Source organism: Pomacea canaliculata, linkage group LG14, assembly GCF_003073045.1.
Source record: "Pomacea canaliculata isolate SZHN2017 linkage group LG14, ASM307304v1, whole genome shotgun sequence".
Lineage (NCBI taxonomy): Eukaryota > Metazoa > Mollusca > Gastropoda > Architaenioglossa > Ampullariidae > Pomacea > Pomacea canaliculata.
This window is the reverse complement of record NC_037603.1, coordinates 2,790,332-2,809,247: the sequence shown is the minus strand read 5'-3', so window position 1 is coordinate 2,809,247 and position 18,916 is coordinate 2,790,332. Positions and strand designations below refer to the sequence as shown.

Below are 18,916 nucleotides of genomic sequence, written 5' to 3'. Positions count from 1 at the left end.
AAATGCTTAATCAAATGGGACAGTATCCTCAATCCTACTTATGATAAAAGTTCATGGAGTTATACTCAGTAAACAATCGTACAAAAGGGCGTGATATGAGGTCTGGAAGAAAGCCCAGCAAAGGTTCTCTCGTCTCTCTCTAGTCTACGATTGACAGATGATAAGTGATGAGCAACTTACCCAACAATCTCCTCGTCTCCTTTGCATCCATGTACAAATTAAGATTTGAGGTTGTTACACATATAGATCCAAAAAACGGCAGAAAACGCAAAATAAGCCACGAGAACAGCATTTTCCCCCAAAATGCTGTTAACCTCCCAACATCAAATCACGCTCTATTGACATTCCCACCATCGCCGCTGTTTTTGGTGCGCACAGCATACTCTCTACCAAAAAGCGCAAAGTTGCTTCAGTTTGATTCTACTCAAGAAAATTTGCTACATGTTTTATAATTATCAACTCTTATTTATTAGAAATTATTTTTTCTTATTTCTTGTAACATTAACTTTTAATCTTTTACCATAAATATTTGAGCTCAAATAAAAATTACAAGGAGGAAATATGGGATTGAGGTTATTCACTATGGCGGACAACTGAGAGATTTGTTACTTGTGTAACGCAGTTGAGCTGCAAATTTCCTTTCATTTAAAATTTAAAGAACAAGATCATTTAAAGGTTTGGCTACAAATTCTCTTTTGATAGTTAAATTTTGATATCTATTATCTGATTAAGTAGAGTAAGCACCAAACCATTAATTTTGCTTTTGTCTGGATGTCGTGGAGTAGCTACTAAGAGAAAAACGTTGTTCGGTAATAGTATTTTAGATAACATTCGCTGGTTTTTAACCCTGCTAAATCACTTAATTTAGACAGAGATGAAGAAATAATTTTAAGTGTGAGATTTTGCTCTGTAGAAGTAAACCTACTGTTTGTTACCAACGGTAAACAACTTTTGGTATGTGTGTGTAATGTATCCGTTCTTTGAATTCAAAATTATGTTTTTTGTTAATTTTATATTTTAGCATGTTTCTCCATTATTTGCTGTTATATATCGTATTACTGAATTATTTGGATAGGTGGAGTTTCTATTATGTTGCAGGTATGTTTCAAATTAGTTACATGCCATAACACACACACAATTGTATTTTTTATCTCATTACTGAAAAGTTTACAAGCTTGTGATTAACTCTGATTTACAGTTACCTGAATTAATTTAGGCAACCAGTGTTGATCACCAACTTACACAGAAAATGTTAAAGACCTAATAGCTGTTTATTGTTCTTTTATTAATCTACTTGATAGGAGGTTGCATAATCAAGAAACATGACTACAGCTGCTCGTCCTACATGGGAAACAGCAAGAGGTGGCAGGGGCAAGGGTGAAGGTGATTTAGGTGCCCTCTCAAAGCAGTATTCTAGCCGAGACTTGCCCAGTCATACAAAGCTTAAGTACAGGTAAAAAATCTGCAGAAGACATTTTTATTACTTTATACTACCATGAGACAATTATTCCTTTGTAGGAAATTAGTTGCAGGATTTCCCTTTCTATAAGAATACACACAAAGCATGAAAAAAGAGCTCTAAATTTCATTCTAAAATTTGCTATGACAGCAGGAATCTGAAAACATACTAGAGTTTACATCAAAGATTTTATCGCTAAAAACATTTTCTATGCATAATAAAGCTTATAATTCATCATGACTGATTATGCAATGTTAACATATTTATATAAGTAAAATCATAACACTAATAAAGAAATTTATTTTACATCAGGATGTAGACTGATGTGTACTTTTAGGGGTGGGGTGGGTTTGCACCTAGTCGATTAAGTGCTATGTGTGCGGGTGACAGGGAGACGCCTTAAAACCCCATCAGTTTTAATAAGACTGAAAACTCCCTGCATTATAGCATTTTGATCAAATTTCACTCACTAACAACATTATTTTCATGATAAAAATATTAACAGATTTTTTTCCCCTTATCATCACATCTATTGTGATTAACAGTGATACTGATTTCTCTTATACACATCATAGTTTACTTTCAAATACAGTTATATTTGATCCTGACCTAAGTTTTCTTTCATTATTTCATTTTAATTTATTATTTTGTTTCTAAATTGTAGGAAAAGGAAAATGCTGGATGCACAATTTCCAGTGTAGCAAAATTTATTTCATCTTAAAAGAATGCTTTAAAATAATAAATACTGGGTTATTTTGTTTCTTTCCTCCTTCTTATTTTAGACAAGAGGGTCAGGGAACAGTTGAGGAGGTTCGAAGTCGTGATTTCCGCCGTGAACTTGAGGATCGAGAGCGATCCGTTCGTGAGAAGCGAGACAAGCACAGAGGGGGTAAGCCTTTCTGTCCATAATGGTGTCTTCATTTTTCCACTGCAGACATTACATGTAAACTTTTAGTTTGGTCTTTGAAGTACAGAAGCACTGCTGAATAGCTTAATGCATTTGAGGATTTGAATTGACCATAAATTGCCCTTGCTTCAAGGTTACTAAAATTGGTTAGCACTTTATAAAATAAAATTATATTTATATATCTACTGGCAGTTTTATCATCATTTGTTTCATTCTTTGGTGTTCACCTACCATTCATTCTTCAGTATGTTATATTACTCTCTTTACTTTGTGTCCCACCTACTTTTACCATCTGTTAACAAAAAGCAGTATATTTGATTTTGATGTGTATTTGTTCTTTTTCCACTTGAAGATTCTTCCAGCAGCAGTGGAAACAGTAGCACTAGCACTAAGCGTCCTCGCCTAGAACAGATTCCAGCAGCCAACCTTGATGCCGACGACCCACAAGATGAAGACGTGCGTTTAAAGTATTATTTTTGAAAGACATCTTTTCTAACACTCCTATAGTCTTATATTTTCCTATTTAATTTTATCCCCTGATTTATATATGTTTAAATTTTTCTTATACAAGAAGAAGGCTGGCACAAAATGACACATTTATATGACAGATTAACTGGAGGGAATATAAATATATGGTTGGACATAGAACTTGTTTGTATGGTGTAATTATTGAATTTATTTTGTTCGTGTTGAAGGTAAGTTGATAACCATTAAATATTTTGTCACTACTGTCTACTTGGGAGTCACGTGTGTCCTATTGTTTAAGGCTTTTTTGTTCAAAAGCTTAAGCATCTTACACAAAGGCATAAACCTTTGGCTTCCTCTAAACAGGAAGATGAAGACAACACAGATGATGAAGATGACACTGCTGAGCTACTGGCAGAGCTACAGAAGATCAAGAAAGAACGCACTGCAGAGAAAGCACGGATGGTAGGTGTATACTACTTAGTATATATATATATCTTGTAGGTGTTAATAAGAAGAAGTCGAGTGAGTTCACTTAATTATAATTTTTATGTTTTGGGTATTTTTTTTTTTCCTTCACCAGGAGGCAGAAAGGAAAGCTGAAGAGGAACGCATCCGCACAGAGAACATACTTAAGGGCAACCCACTGTTAGGAAATCGAGTTCAGGCACAGGACAAGACAGATTTTAAGGTGAAAAGAAGGTAAGCAGTGTATATGGCTCCTCTTCAGCAAAAAAGAAAAGTTTGTGCACTACCATGTCCTAAAACTATTTCAAACCAATGAAAGTTTTCAGTTTTTATTATGACCCACGTGATTGTGAATAAGTCAGTTTCTAAATTATTGCTTTAAATGGATGGACTGAAGGTTACTTGTTTCAAAATCCTCTAATGCTGTCTATTAATAATAAATGTTGACAAATAAGTCCAAGAAGTAAATAATGTTTCCTGTGTGAGTTTGTGAAACAGGAAATCTTGGTCTAAGGGAAAGAACTATTTTTAAGCCTGTGACATATTCTTACAATGCTACCAACACAAAATGCATCAGTTGTTATGTCTTCAGTGTCATCATGTCCACAGCACAAAAGTGAAGGCATATTGGTGCATCTGCCATTTAAAAATATATAAAATCTGCACCTTACTCATTTTAATTATTTAAAAGCAGTCGTTTAGCTGGACCTTGTTTTCTAGTGATGGAGAATTTTTGTTTTTTCAATCTCCAGGTGGGATGATGATGTCGTGTTTAAAAACTGTGCCAAAGGAGAAGAAGACAGGCGGTCCCGGGGGTTCATCAATGACACGCTTCGCTCAGAATTTCATAAAAAGTTTATGGAAAAATATGTCAAGTAGAATCCACTTTATCCTGTTGGTTTTGGGCACAACTGGTGTCAAGAGTTGTCTGACTGTGGCATAAAACTGAAAACAGGATTGTTGCATCAGGAAATCTGGGTTTTTCACTGCAATCATACGTTTTTGTGTTGTTTGCAAAGACCTACAGCAAAGAAGAAAGATTGATAGAATATTGATATGTGAATGTGCATTTGGGAAGAATCTATTGTGGTAAAAAGCTTGTATGAATGGGGTCATTCAAGCGTAGCATTATCATTTGGTCGACAGATCCTGGCTTTTCCCTAGTGTTTGAGCATGTTTTAATAGGTTGGGTTTTTTTTTTTCAAGTGGATTGCATGTTTCAAAATAAGAAATGTATGTGTGCGTAGGTGCGTGCTTGCATGTGGAAAAGCTGATACAACTCTAAAAGCTGAAGATAAAATATAATTTTGTTTCACTGTTTTTGGCTTCATGTGTTTTGTTTCCGAAAATTTAACATTAACTCAAAAATAAATAGTACAAATTTATTAATACTGGTAAATGTTATCTTTATCTCAGTTGTCTACACTATGAGAAGAGGTCTGAAATTGCATTCAAGAGAAATAATAACACCTGAAAAAGTTGTAGAAGAAAGGAGCAATTGTGTTGCTTAGAGAAGTGTTACTGTTAACTACCAACAGCTATACTCATAAATCTCTCACCATCGCAAACAATACCTACAAAAGAGGAGTACAGTTTTATAACTTAAAACTGAACAATCTGTGAGTTCATACATACTACATCCTCATCAACCAGAATATCACATAAATGTTGACAAGAATGGTAAGCAATGTTAATCATTTCTATCAATGGAAAAACTGTAAGTAACATTATTACTGTTGTTATTGTCTGTGGATAACATAAGTTGCTAGCCATACAATGTTATCTTATAAAAAATTTCTTAAAATGTAGAGAAGACATCTGTTGCCATCCAGACCAAAAGTTTAAATCAGCTAATTGAACCTTAATTTATTAGCTGCTCTATAATTTTCAATGCTTTTTTTTTTAACTTTTTATTCTATGCACATGTATATCTGAAATGGAATAGGTTTCCAGAAGGAAAACTAGCAGAAACTGGCTAGGCTTGTTCATGCTCATGCATACTTGCAGCTGTTGATGAATGTTAGAGTTATTGAATACACACCAGTTCCATCTTTTGTATATTAGCAAAGAATGTCTGGTGGCCATGATGAAAATGCACTGCAGACTTATGTATTGTGATTTACCCCCACCGGGCATGGTACTTTCTCCTGTTAGCAAAAGGAGATATTCAACATGCTGACAATGTGTGAGTATATCATGTATGAAGAAATTCATGAATGCATAAAGAAATCTGGCTCAGGAAAAATGTGTCTAGCTATTGGATATGTTCACAGCCATATAGAGCTTTACATCACGATGCAATGTGGGCAAATGTGATACTTTTTGAAAATCAATTAAATCTGTTATATAGAATGACAATCCCAATAGAAGGACTTACTCCCTGTTTTATTGCCTATCGCAGAAGTGTAGCATGCATCTTTAGCAGCAATTCATGCTGGGACTAATGTCATCCAAAATAATTTGGTCTAAAGGTTTTTTAAAAAGTCTGGAATAGAAACTATAACACATCAGCAGTACATGTTCTTTAGCAAACATAAAAGAGCCATTTTAGAAACAAAAATAGCAGCCATCAATAAAACACTATTGCTTGTAAAAAATACAGAACATTTCAGTAACTTCTGTGTAAAATAACTCAAGCTGATTTACAGTCTTATGTTTTTGTCTTCTTAAATTTCTATGATGCAAATGCAGTTCGGAAAATACCAAGTACAACCCAGCTATAGCAGTAGCACAGTCCACAATTTATACGCATGTTTAATGTGCATAAGTTTTTATCTCTTGCATATCTTTCAATCTTACATATTTATCTCTTACATATATCTTATAAATTGGACTTATAAAATACCCAAAGTCTGAGGTTAAAAATGTAAATACTGTTTAAACATATATATAAGACACAAAAGTAATTTAAGTTTAAGTCAGCTGGGGCCAAGTGGACAGTCTATGCATGAACAAATATCACTGAGGATAAAAATAATGTCCTGTCTCTCCACAGTTTACAATCTGCTTCTTATAAGTACATGCACAATTTCTAAAAGTTCATACACAGGTCAAAAGATAATTTTCCTTACATATTTAGCCATTCAGTACAGCAGTTAATATATGTAATTTGCCGTTACAGTATTTGTAGGCTATTATTTACATTCAAAACTTCTTTTATGCAATATCCTTTGATGCTTTTGCTTTAGTGTCAAACACACACAATCTTTACTTTGTCAGCAAAGATTTTATTTTTTTCTTACAATCAAGTGAACAGACTTAACTCTTCCTAAGTCAATAATGACCGACAGCCATTTTGCAGTCTGCTGTGAGCTTAAATTTTACATCTTTTATACATTTGTGCACATTACCTGAATATGTCATTATATTCCACAAGAGTGAGCACAATGTACCTCATGATGTAAAAAAAGATGAGTTCAATTACAAAAAGAGAATTCTCAATAGCTGCGATGGTATTAAAGGGTTTGAGCTATGCTGATGCAATGATGATAAAAATTCAACACCTCATAAAAATCATTTTTAAAAATTTCAACCAAAGCAAATTCCACAGTTTTGAACATGCATTAGTATGATCTGGCAAAAAATGTCTCCTATCTCTAAACAAGTCTCTCTTAACAGAATTACAAGTCTACAAAGAAAAGTTTTTGCCAGAGGGGAATAATTACTCTGAAGCACTCGGTCTATATTTCTGTATGGCACGACGCCGCTCTTCTACAGGCAAGTAGTGGTAAGCTCGATTCATCTGTAGATCACAGTTACAGAGATCTGCTTCATTGTCCATCAAAGTATAAAAATTTTTCAGATGTCCAGCCATTGCAGCTGCATGAAGTGGTGTTGACAAATGAACATTAGAAGCATTAACATCAGCTCTGTTTTCAATCAAAAGTTTGACAATGGCGTCGTCATCATGGCAATGGCAGGCAACATGCAGAGGTGTGTTGCAGATGATGTTCCGTTCGTTGATGTTTGTTGTCTTCAGATATCTTTGCACAAGCTCTACATTTCCAGCAGCTCGGCAAGCAGCATGCAGCAGAGAGTTACCATAGACATCCCTCACATCCTCTTTTGCTCCATGATGGAGCAGGAGGGGAACAAGCTCTGTGTTACCACTAGCCACAGCCAAAAACAAAGGAGTTTCGCCATTCTCATTTGCATCATTGATGAAGGCACTTGCACCTGTTCCTGTAGTACTGAGAAACAGGTTAACAACTGCCACACTCCCTCGAAAACATGCTTCATGTAAGGGTGTGTTCCCTTTGTGTGATTTAGAAAATCCTGCACCCAAAATCAGAAGTTTTTCCACAATTTCTTTACGTCCACAGAAGGCACTGACATACAGGGCTGAGTGTCCAAAGTCATCTTTGGCTCGCAATGTTGCTGGGTATTTTTTCAACAACAGAGACATTGCGTCTGTGTTGTTGCTTATGATTGCTGCATGAAGCGGGGGAAGAGTAATTGTTATATTTCTTCCAGCTGCCAATGAAGATCCTTTTGGGATGCAAGACACATTTCCATCCTCTCCATAGTCTCTGGCACCTGATAGTTGGTCCACATCTGAGGCAAAGGCTCCCAAAACAGACAAGTGCCTCTTCCAGGATTCACTTAAGCAGTCCTCTAAGGATGGCAATGGTAAACGTACTGTGGTACCAGCCCCAACCACTTGAGAGTATTGGCCTTGAAGAAGGGCAGTTGCTTCTTGCCCTGTGCCTTGCTTCCAATATTTCAATAGCATTTCTAAGGTCTTTGTTTTGCCCTCGAATACACAGCACAAAATAACAGATGCTGCCAGACTATGGACAGCGTGCTTTTGCACTCCTTTGCTCATTTCAAGGACTGTCTTGTAAATCCACTCAGAAAAAAATATAGATGAGTTAAAAATTGACCAGAAGAAAAGTGTGTGGTTATGTGTGTTGTCTGTGTTGCACAATATCTTCAGGAATTGATCAGATGATACGTTTTTGCTCAAGTCATTAGTAAACTGTGGAGCCTGCAGTGCTTTATGCTGACAAGCCTTAATCATTTCTGCAGAATTCTTTAAGCCACTTATTAACCTGGTGACAAGCATCAAGTATGTTGCCGTCCTTGTTCTCTTAGACTGGTCCTGATGTGAAGTAAGTCTTTCAATTATCACAAACCATGGCCAGTGAGGCCTGCTGCTAGGTTTCTCATTTCTTTCTGGAACTCTGCACCTCTGTACGAGGAACTGCCAGTCTGCAACTTGAACCAGTCCATTGGGATAGTCTGCACCTATTGCAAGAGCCACCCCATCATATGCTTCTCTATTTGCAAATGAACAACAATCTGCACTTACAAGAACATTTATAAATGGCTTTAATATGTCTCTAAATGAATATGGACGCAATTTGGGAAACCCTAGATCCTTACACTGCTGAGGGATGGTGTTTTCGCCATTGTCATTCCACTTCACACCTTTCAAAAGAAGACATAAGGCAGCGACAAGCTTCTCTTTCTTAGACTGGTCAACGTTGATTAACCTTGAAACAAAATCACAGTAAAAGACAGAGCGATGTTGAAAAATGTCATCAATCTGTACATCATCCAAGTTCTCTGCCCATCTCTGGCAGTACCCTGGGAACAACTCGCCACTTAGATCTGTTGCAACAATTTTTGATATCCTGTCTTCAAACTCCTCAACAGTTTTACTTTTGCTTTCCAAATGTGTCACAAGCATTTCTCGTTTCTTTTTGTCATCAAATTTTCCTACACGAACACATGAGAGACTGTCGAAAAACTGAGGCTTTCTTACCTTCAGTTCCTCAAATATATGAGGACATAAGGAAAATATTAGTACAGTATTTTTCTGACCTTTACAGTATTGTGACATGAGGTCAAAATGCCTGTTCCATTTCTCAAATAGTTCACTGCTAAATGAAAGCTCACCAACTATATGAGGTAGGAATATGACTTGACATTCCCTGCCATGTTTTTCCCACTGCTCAGCAGACTTCAAGATGGTACATAAGTAACCTTTGACCTCCAATTTCCGCATTAATGCTCTTGCAACTGTCTGTTTGCCTGACCCAGGTGGTCCAATTAGAAAAACTTTTTTACTACTATGCTCATCTCCAAGCAGGTCAAAGGCATCTTCGAATGCAGGTGTCATCACAAAAAGTTTCTCTCCAATATCCATCTCATGCTGGGTTTGATCTGAAAAGAAAAAATTGACAAACTCTGCTATAAATATTTATCATCATCTTTTTATATTTATCATCACCTAATTTGCAAGCTAACATCAGTAACATGCGATAACTTTAGGTGGGACATAAAATCGCCAACAATTAAGGTCTAGTGTGGAATTCTTAACATGTCCACAAGCCAGAGACCACTTATGTGATCATTTAGTTCATTCAGGAATCAAGTCAGAAGTTCTATTGACTTATTGGCAATGTTATGATTCAGATACTTATGTATTTAATATAAAAAAAATTTAATGCATTAAAAGTGACAAGAAAAATCCAAACTATACCTGGTTCAAATAAAACTATAAATCAGTCTATAATTAAAACCTTTTTCTTCAGACATATGCATATAAATAATAACTGAGCGCTCTAAAGGTTCAATTTTGCATTCTCTATGGATTGCTGAAAATTTTTTAATTGCTTAAATCAGTCTACTTGTTCATCTCAAGAGTAGTTTAACTCACCATAAATTGGATGCTGCTGGACGACTGCTTGGGATAGCGGATAATGGTTGAGATATTTGTCTATAGAACAAAATAATATAACACACATCTATTATTATTAACATTGAATACAGTGTGACATTATTACATTTGACATGTAGCCTTGCAATATTCTTATTCCTGCTCAGCTAGCTCTGGTCTGTGTCAGACTATTTATACCTACTAAAATCAATTATGGTTATGAAAAAGAGTAAAAGACCAACAAAAATATGATTGATTAATAATGGGACGGAGGTCTTCAAACATGTTCTCCATATTTCTAACTTGAATAGCCTCCCTTACCAATACAAACGACATATTAAGATGCACAAACCACGGACGTAGTACAAGTTTGTGGACAAACTGATACGAAATAAACAAATATCAAAAAAGATAATGCGGAGTTCTTGGTTCAGTTAGCTGCATACATTAGTGTACTTGCACTTAATCCAGTTCAATCGAATTTCTTACCTGGAGAAATTTGAAGTGCTTGGGTTGGACAGTTCTGCCACACTGCTGCACCCATACTGTCGACTGAAGCATCTTCATCACTCTCATTGTCATCCTCACTATCACTCTCAGTACATTCGCTGTCACTTTCATCTTTTGTAGCAGACATCGCACATGTCTGTGGTTTAGGCACTAAGTGCTGTTGAATAATAGTTACTGCACCTGCCAGTGCACGCGTTTTTGCATCTGTTTCAAGCGCACCATTCAAGCCATCAAGCACACAATCTGACTGCATCCCATCTACAACAGATCCCATGGTCTCACATCCTTTCTCTCCAAACTGCTGCCTGATGGACTGCTCTAAGATGTTTTGGGTGAGACAGGTACCGTTGTACTGTTGTTCTGCGAACGGTTTTTCCACATTTCCACATCTGTCACTAGGATGTGATGTAAGGCTGAGAGTATCTTGTAGCATCTCGCCCAATGCTTCTACAAGTCCTCCTCCACAGTCCTCCACAATGTCACTTCCAGTCAACGATACACAGGCAGATGGTTGTCTTAAAACTCTGTCACTGCTGTGTTGAGGCACAAACGGTTTATTTCTTGCTGTTAAAGAACTTTCTTCCGTAAAGTCATAAGATACTCCTTGACAGTCGTGCCGATTCTCGAAACTCTCCTGTACCTTATCGTTGCTCTCACATGAGCTTTTCACCATGTTCCTGAAGTCATGTTTACTCAGTCCTGGCTGTGGGATGTTATCTGCTCGAGCACCTTCAGAAGACCTTCCCATACTGCCAAGTTCTGGGAATCCTTCTTCATGTCTCTCTGCAGAAGTCTGCTGACTGAAGGAATTACCAGTGATGTAATTGTATTCAAAATCATATGCCACTTCTCCATCATAGTCTTCATCAGCATCGTATTCCTCAATGTACGAATCAAACCCATCGTTGTCATTATAATCAAAACCGAAATCATCCATTTTCGTGTGCGCCTGTTACGGTTATTTCAGGATGTCATTGATCAAATCACAGCGACATTGAGTGAATATTAATACCAGCACGTGATGCATTTCTTCTTTCAGTGCACTTTATCGGATCATGTAGAGTTGTAGACAATAAATCCACCACGTCAGCTCTAGCGTCGACCGGCGCATGAATCCATAGTTCGCTCAGGGTCAACTTACACACGATTACTCAGAGTGAGCAAAAGACTATTTTAGCACAATAAAAACGCCAAACTAATCATTGTGAACGAAAGAGCTTGATTTTTTTTTTCAAATAGATATCTTTATATTAACGACATTAATTCTATGAAATGCAGAGCTATTTTCTGTCGAGAAAGCAGAAAGTCGTAATGAAGAGCGGTTCAAAACCGAAAGTACCTTCGAGGGTTTCCCAGAATTCTATTTTAAGAAACATGTTACCGTCAGCTGACGTGTGGACGGTGTAGGTGTGCGTATGTTTTAGCAGACTTTTTATACACACATTCTGTAGAAAAGTGTTGGCTATGTATGTGATCTAGTTGTTTTGTTGATGGTCTCTGTGTGATCTGTTGCAGAGAAGTAACCGAGCTTAGGGTACGCCCGCACACACACACAATCACAATCGCGCGCAATCACCCTCGAAACCCGAAACAATCTGAAGCGAAACCTTTAATCCCAGTTATTAATATCCACTGCCATTACTTTCGGTCGCAATTTTCTTACCACCTTTCGGTCACACTTCGATATCGGCTGCAAATGACAATGAAGTAACAAAATGTTGAAGCTCCTAGCAAAGAACAATATGCCCGACAAAGCATAAATAGTGAGCAATTTCACATTCTCTCGAAGCAGCAAAGAAAAAAAAAATTAAGAAATAAAATGGGAAATCAGAGAAGAAATAATCAGGGAAATCCAATGTACCAAACAATGTACCATGTAGCTCGAGATTAAGTTTATCTAGGTACACGTGCCAGATAAAAATAGAGCAAAAATAGCACAACAGAATAAAATATACATCATAAGTAACATAAAGACAGAGACACTGCATATAGGTAGAGACATAAAAAGATTGAAAACACTTAATTCCCAACAATCAATATATTTTTGATCGCGCACACACACACACACAATAAACCTCGGGTGTATAGAGCTCCGAGTTATATCTATGGCTATTCAGACCATTCCTGGGCCGCGATGTCTTATCTCAGAAGCGGATTTCGGGGCCAAAGATTTGGTCATATCTTTGTAGAGGTCTTACCTCTAGAGGTCTCTTCTCTGAGTCGCAAGCGAGATGTCGTCGCCACTACCCATCTTGTTTACAGCGTTGTCGTACTACTTGTCAGTGCAAACGACACTCGGCGACAACAACCCTGGCACGACACCCAACATTCAAAATATCTTCATCGGTCGTTGCTATGATTACGAGTTGGTCAAGTACAAAACCTTATTGCCTCCGTAAGTATGACAGGACATTCAGGCACCGTGAATTAGACTGACATGTTGCACCAAAGATGAAAAAAAATATCCCCACTAAATTTTCTTTCTTGTCTTTTCTTGGTGTTCTCTCTTTTTTCTCGTCTGTGTTCTCTCTCTCTCTTTCTCTTCGTGAAATCCTCACAATGATGGCTTCGTGCAAGTCCATGGTGTGAAATATGTTCACAGGATAACTGAAACCTGTGAGAATCTTTGGACCAAGTTCAGCGCCAGTTTTTCTTACATGGCACCATGTGACGTCACAATGAACCATTATGACAGTTACATGCTAGCGGCCTCACAAAAGATTCCTGTCAACAAGGCTAGTATTGTGACAGTTGTTCGTCTTGCAAATCGAAATTTTGTGTTTATTTCTAACATTCATTGCATTCTCTCTCTCCTTCCCTCTCCTCTGTTGTTGTGATCTCGTCAGACATGTTCTGACTACGTCAGTTGTGATCTCGTCAAACTATGTTCTTACGTCATCAGTTTTGTGTTCTCGTCAGACGTGTTCTTACGTCGTCAGTTGTGATCTCGTCAAATTATTTTCTTACGTCATCAGTTTTGTGATCCCCTCAGAATGTGTTCTTACGTCATCAGTTTTGTGATCTCGTCAGACTATGTTCTGGTCCGGGGTCAAGGAGCTGGTCCACGAGTACGCGGCCAACGGACAGCGTTACGTCACGCTGGAGGACACCCTGATTGGCTACCTGGCGGAGGGTCTGGTGTTCTGTGGCCAGGAGAGCGCTCCTGGCATGAACTACTCACGCTGCCCCTCCTGGTGGGAGTGTCCCTTCGAGGCTGGTGAGGCCTTCTGGGCCCACGCCTCACAGACGGTAAGCAAGGCAGACGAGGGCTTTCTCCACATACTCCGCTTTCTCTTCGTCCCTCCAACAGTGCACAGTCAATATTAGAATAAAGCTGTTTATTTACAAATCAACCGTCCAACTATAAAGTTTACGTCGACCGTTCTGACGACAAGACGCATTCTTATGCCGCAAGGGTTTTGTCTCCAATGCAAATGAGATTCGAGTGTCCTGTCTTCAGATCTTGTTTCGGGTACGCTGGGTTTTTTGTTTGTTTGTTTGTTTTTTTTCTCTCTGAGAGTAAGCATCCTGCGAAGTTGTTTTTGTTGTCACCAAGTCACGTGACTGTTCATGTGCACAGTTTGCGTCGGCCGCCAGTGGGCAGGTGACGGTCATGCTTGACGGGTCCAGCACAGGTAAACCTGCATACCGCCAGGACAGGTGAGATGCGGAGATTACCTTGTAGTAAATAATAATAAGAGATGGGTGACGGATGAGGAAAAGAGTATAATAGATCAGGATGGTGCACGATGTATAGTATAATTATAATGAACGAGGGTGGATAATGGCTTTAAAGGTGCTACGGATGATGAAGGATTGATGTGGGTGAGGATAAAGTGACAGATGAAGATGTATTAAGGACGATGAATAGATGTATGTTGCTGCTGATAAGACATGTATGAAGATGAAAAGGAATTTAGAGATTCAAAGTCGTTTTATAGTCTGAAAGGGCAGACGATTTCCATAAAATGTTTACTTGGTAACATTGCTTTCAGTTTTTTCGGCAAGTACGAGCTACCATACCTCAAGAAGGGCGTGGTGACTAACGTCCGAGTTTTTCTAGTGCACGCGCTCGACGCTCCTATGAGGTGAGACTAGGGATGGAGAGAGAGAGGGGAGGAGGGAGAATTGGGAGAAGGATGTATTACAAAGTAAAAAAAATAATAATAAACAAATCATCATGGGAGCAAAAGGAGAGGACGGGACCTGTGCACGAACTTTTTCGTGAAACAAAATCACAAGCTTACCTATCGAGCTTCTAGCGAGGGAAATGTTTTCACCGTCAGGAACGAAATAATGGAAAACCCCAGCAGACGTAAACGGCAGTCAACGGCTGACTGAAGATGTCTGCAATGTTAACAACGAAACCTAACCCTTTCACTCTCCTTTGATACATTACCTTATGTTTACTACTAATTATTCTCATAGTACTTAAATTACTTCAATTACCTAGTTTATTCTTTCTCCGTAAAGGGCGAGGGATAAATGGAAAAAAAAATCTCGTTAATAAAATATTGTCATTCTCTCTCTCTTTTACACAAACACACACACACAACTACAACAAAATAAATTTACATCTCATTCAAAGTACACTGAAGAAGAAAATGTGTAGTATAAAAATGGAGTCATTACATTAGAATCACGTGATTTCTCTGTCACCAGCGAAACCTGTCTGAACGGATCACTAAAACTGTTGGAGGAAGATGTAGTGAGCCGAGGGTTCTCGTTTTCTTGTTTGGACGACCCACTGTGAGTGCTGCCTGGCAACCTATGTCAGATATCTTGCTGTACTTGTCTCAGACGATGACATGCAATAATCTCTTCATCCCATATCTTTCTCCTTCCTTTCTTCACTACTTCTCGCTCCCACATTTTTCCTCAACTCGTTCTCTCGGGAGATTTTAAAGTATATCAGTATACACATTTTATAAAATGTTTCATTATGTTCAGTCTGAATTATAATAATGCCTTATAACACAAACTTGTATTACTGGACTGCTAGCAGACGATTTTTTCCAGTTAACTACTAAAACGAGGCAGTTGTGTACAAAGCTTCCTGTTTAGTCACATTCGCCGAGACTCACAACGGAGACTTCGTAAGAGGCTAAGCGTTAGTCTCGGCAGACAACCATCCACCTATACTTATCCATGCTTATACCATTGTCGCTGTTTATTGGTTCTTTCGCAGGGCGATCCTTCATTTGCTGTGCGTAGACGAGCCCGCAGATCGCGAGTGTAAGCTGGCAACTGACCACGTGACTTCCGGTGGTCGTTTAGCCTCCCACAGCTTTGCTCTGACTCGCCAACCGCTGATCATCTCAGCCAAGCTGGACAGGTTCGATGGTTTGCCTTCAAGAGGATGAGACGAGGAAAACGATTGGCCCACCTTTCTTTTTTTTTGTTTTTTTTACCCCCATGGGGGTGGCGTGTGAAAAATTTGTGTGAGGTAATTCTACCTCACGGTGCAGCGATGATTAAAAAAAAACAACAATATGTGTACTGTGATCATGAATGCGTCTATGCCCGTTGTTTTCCACTACTTATGTTGACAACCCAGCTCCAACTTTCTCTTATCGGGCAAAGTTCTTTTATTTCTGTATTCAATGACGGAATTTTACATGTTGAAAAGCAAAATTACGAAGAAACAACTAGGATCCAACAAACATAGCTTGTGTATCCAAATATTCCATCAGAATTTGCAAAATAATTTACATCATGCTATTTTCAAAAACTCCCATAAAAGTATAGAGTGGTATTCATACCCAACATCATTAAAACAGCATTTTTTACATAAACATACATTTGACATAATATAATGTTCTCCAATATTTTTTACTCAGTTTAATTAAAGATTCAACACCATTAAATAATTTTTATTGCAGTTTTTTATGTTGGTATCCATTGGTAATAACTTTTAGTGAATGAACATAGCATTGAAATAATGATGCGATGCGATGTCTGTTTTAAAAACAGTTAGTGAAGCCATTGTCCAATGCTGTGTACATAGTAGAGGGTCTTCATGACATGGTTGACAGAATTCTTCATATTAGGGAAAGAATCAACAAAAAGCTTCTCAGTTCCACGCTAAGAATGTAAAGTTTCTTATACTTGTTCTCGCGTCTGTCTACTTGCTAATCAGAAGATTGGGATGACATCATGGAGCTATGTCTGATGACTAGTGGCCACACTGAAAAATTAGAGAAAGTCGAATGCAGGAGGGGAAGGTGGAGAGGTAGCACTAGAAAGCTCGGCACAGCACTTAGGTGGTCCAGATGCTAAAAGTTATAGAAAAAGACAAGACCTTCAGCAGCTGACTGTTAAAATTATTTTATTTATCATGCCAGTTCATAAAAACAAAAAACAAGACACTTTACTGAAACGTTTGCAAAATAACTAACTTTGAAGACGTACTATGAATATAGTTTTTTTTAATTCACTTTGTTTATTTGTTTATCACACGTGAGTTACGCAATCAAGGATTCGTACCCAACGCATTACTAAACTCAGTTGCTCACCACATTCCTAATTTAAATTTCTTCTTAGAGTCAAATGTATTGAGGAAGTCAGTTTAAAGACACAGCTTGAAGCAGTCAGTTTAAAGAAACCTCTTGTTTAATATTGAAATAATAAATGCACGAATGCATGATGGCCCAGCCCTGTCCAGTTGATGGCATGGCAGCCGAGCCATACGGCATTGAGCCCCTAGGCAGGGCCCCGGCTGCCAGGCATGGCAATATATCTAACATCATTTTATTTCTGTAAGTGACAAAATACATGAACATACATAATAATTCCCTGGTATATGTACATAATGAATTGTTGCTTTTGTGATGTATTTCATTTGAAGTAGTGGTCTAGATATACTTTCTGCTTGTTAAACGGGAGTTTATCCTTCAGAAAGATCTCCCAAAATCGAGCATGTTTTATTTGTGCTTTTAGTAAGGAAAGGTCCAACTTTATAACTAGAATAGGGTTATGAAACATTATGCCCTAAGTAACCGATTTAGTAGTGCGAGGAAATTCTGAGCGAGCGGTACCACAGCTTTGCAAACTTCCGTGGAGAGGAGTTTCTCTCACCTAGAAAATGGGTGGTCCTGAAAAGGACCTGTGATCAAGTATTTGGAATAGTTGTGACATGAAGTTTAAGCCTTGGCCTTCCCTTTGGCTGCCTTCTTGGCCGGGCTTTTGGCTGCTTTCTTTGCAGCTGGTTTGGCGGCCTTGGGCTTCTTGGCTGCAGCAGGCTTGGCAGTCTTGGGCTTGGCGGCTGCCTTCTTGGGAGACTTGGCTTTCTTGGCAGCAGCAGCAGCTTTGGGTTTCTTGACAGCAACCTTCTTGGGAGAAGCCTTGGGCTTTTTGGCGGCGGCCTTCTTGGGAGAAGCCTTGGGCTTTTTTATCGCAGCAGCTTTGGGCTTCTTGGCTTTTTTAGGCTTGGGTGCGGCGACGACGACTTTCTTCTCGCCCAGACGGAAGGAACCGGACGCCCCAGTCCCCTTCGACTGCTTGAGGGTCCCGACCTTGACGCCAGCTTTCAGGGCGGTCTTGAGGCGAGCGTTGATCTTGGCCACCTCGTCACCCACTTTGTAGTTGGCCTGGATGTACTTGAGGATGGCCTGTCGTGACGAGCCACCCCGTTCTTTCAGGGTGTCGATGGCTGCTGCAATCATGACGTTGTATTTCGGGTGTTCCGAGGGTTTGGCTGGCTTCTTGGTCTTGGCGGCGGCTTTCTTGCTGGCGGCAGGAGCAGAAGACGCAGCTGGAGAATCGGTGGCAGTGTCGGCCATGGTGATGCGGAGACAGAGAGCGAGACAGATATCGTGACAAGGAGCTGGCAGCACACGCAGTCAGTGACGGAGGCAGGCAGAGTGACGGGCCCTGCACAGCGCGGTGTCTATATGCGCCCAGCGCGAGCCGCAACGTCAGCACCACGCCGCCACCGGCCAAATCCGCTCGCGCTGCTAGCGCGCCGCACTAACTTGTGCTTCTTCGCTTTCCTTCTCCTCAAACTACACCCTCACCACTTCACATTACCTGCACATATTTAGTATCCTACAAATCTACAGACATTCAGCTCTCCACTGGTGTATTCGTTATCGCTGTAGGCCGTTTCTCACTTTAGATATTTACAAAACAACATGACTTGTTGTGATCTGAGAAACATTACCACAGCAAAAAATGCAATTAATGTAACTTAATTAAAGCTAATTGACTGTTAAATTTTATTTAGATGGTTGCACCATACAATATTCTTTGTGTCTATTGTATTTGTTTTCGAAATTTTGTATTCAGGTGTAGTTTGTAGATGTTTTTCTGAGGTGACCTACGCACAAGATATTTTTGGCCGCCATAATTCGGTCACAGAATTGATACGGCAAAAAGTTTGAGATTTATGGACATTTTTAGTTTACTGACACATAATTTATAGGTGTTTAATGTGCAGGAATGA

At 38.8% G+C, this 18,916-nt stretch overlaps 5 protein-coding genes across 6 annotated transcripts in view; 2 read left to right on the top strand and 3 right to left on the bottom strand.

Annotated features, from left to right (window-relative positions):
• LOC112554874 (tyrosine-protein kinase RYK-like) overlaps positions 1–373 on the bottom strand; it is an 89,383-nt gene extending 89,010 nt beyond the window's left edge. For both annotated transcript variants that reach the window (XM_025222936.1, XM_025222937.1), the window contains exon 1: positions 181–373. In XM_025222936.1, the coding sequence (XP_025078721.1) occupies positions 181–292 (112 nt within the window). In that variant the 5' untranslated portion in view covers positions 293–373. The remainder of the gene's footprint in view (positions 1–180) is intronic.
• A 182-nt stretch (positions 374–555) lies between these two features.
• LOC112555170 (protein CWC15 homolog) lies at positions 556–4,617 on the top strand. Its single transcript, XM_025223425.1, has 7 exons — positions 556–675; positions 1,302–1,453; positions 2,242–2,348; positions 2,719–2,822; positions 3,198–3,296; positions 3,415–3,533; positions 4,052–4,617. The coding sequence occupies exons 2-7, from the start codon at positions 1,323–1,325 to the stop codon at positions 4,176–4,178; spliced, it is 687 nt and encodes a 228-aa protein (XP_025079210.1). The 5' UTR covers positions 556–675; positions 1,302–1,322; the 3' UTR covers positions 4,179–4,617.
• Positions 4,491–11,604, bottom strand: LOC112555168. The gene is made up of 3 exons (XM_025223422.1): positions 10,453–11,604; positions 9,964–10,023; positions 4,491–9,467 (listed from the first exon to the last, which is right to left on the bottom strand). Exons 1-3 carry the CDS (start codon positions 11,408–11,410, stop codon positions 6,961–6,963), a joined length of 3,525 nt encoding a protein of 1,174 aa, XP_025079207.1. The 5' UTR covers positions 11,411–11,604; the 3' UTR covers positions 4,491–6,960.
• Positions 11,605–12,669: 1,065 nt separating this feature from the next.
• Positions 12,670–15,964, top strand: LOC112555169 (ADP-ribosyl cyclase/cyclic ADP-ribose hydrolase-like). The gene is made up of 7 exons (XM_025223424.1): positions 12,670–12,868; positions 13,076–13,208; positions 13,504–13,722; positions 14,054–14,133; positions 14,469–14,561; positions 15,136–15,222; positions 15,662–15,964. The coding sequence occupies exons 1-7, from the start codon at positions 12,705–12,707 to the stop codon at positions 15,834–15,836; spliced, it is 951 nt and encodes a 316-aa protein (XP_025079209.1). The 5' UTR covers positions 12,670–12,704; the 3' UTR covers positions 15,837–15,964.
• Positions 15,965–17,560: 1,596 nt separating this feature from the next.
• Positions 17,561–18,504, bottom strand: LOC112555223 (histone H1-delta-like). Its single transcript, XM_025223519.1, has one exon. The coding sequence runs from the start codon at positions 18,252–18,254 to the stop codon at positions 17,616–17,618; it is 639 nt and encodes a 212-aa protein (XP_025079304.1). The 5' UTR covers positions 18,255–18,504; the 3' UTR covers positions 17,561–17,615.
• Between the last annotated feature and the right edge of the window lie 412 nt (positions 18,505–18,916).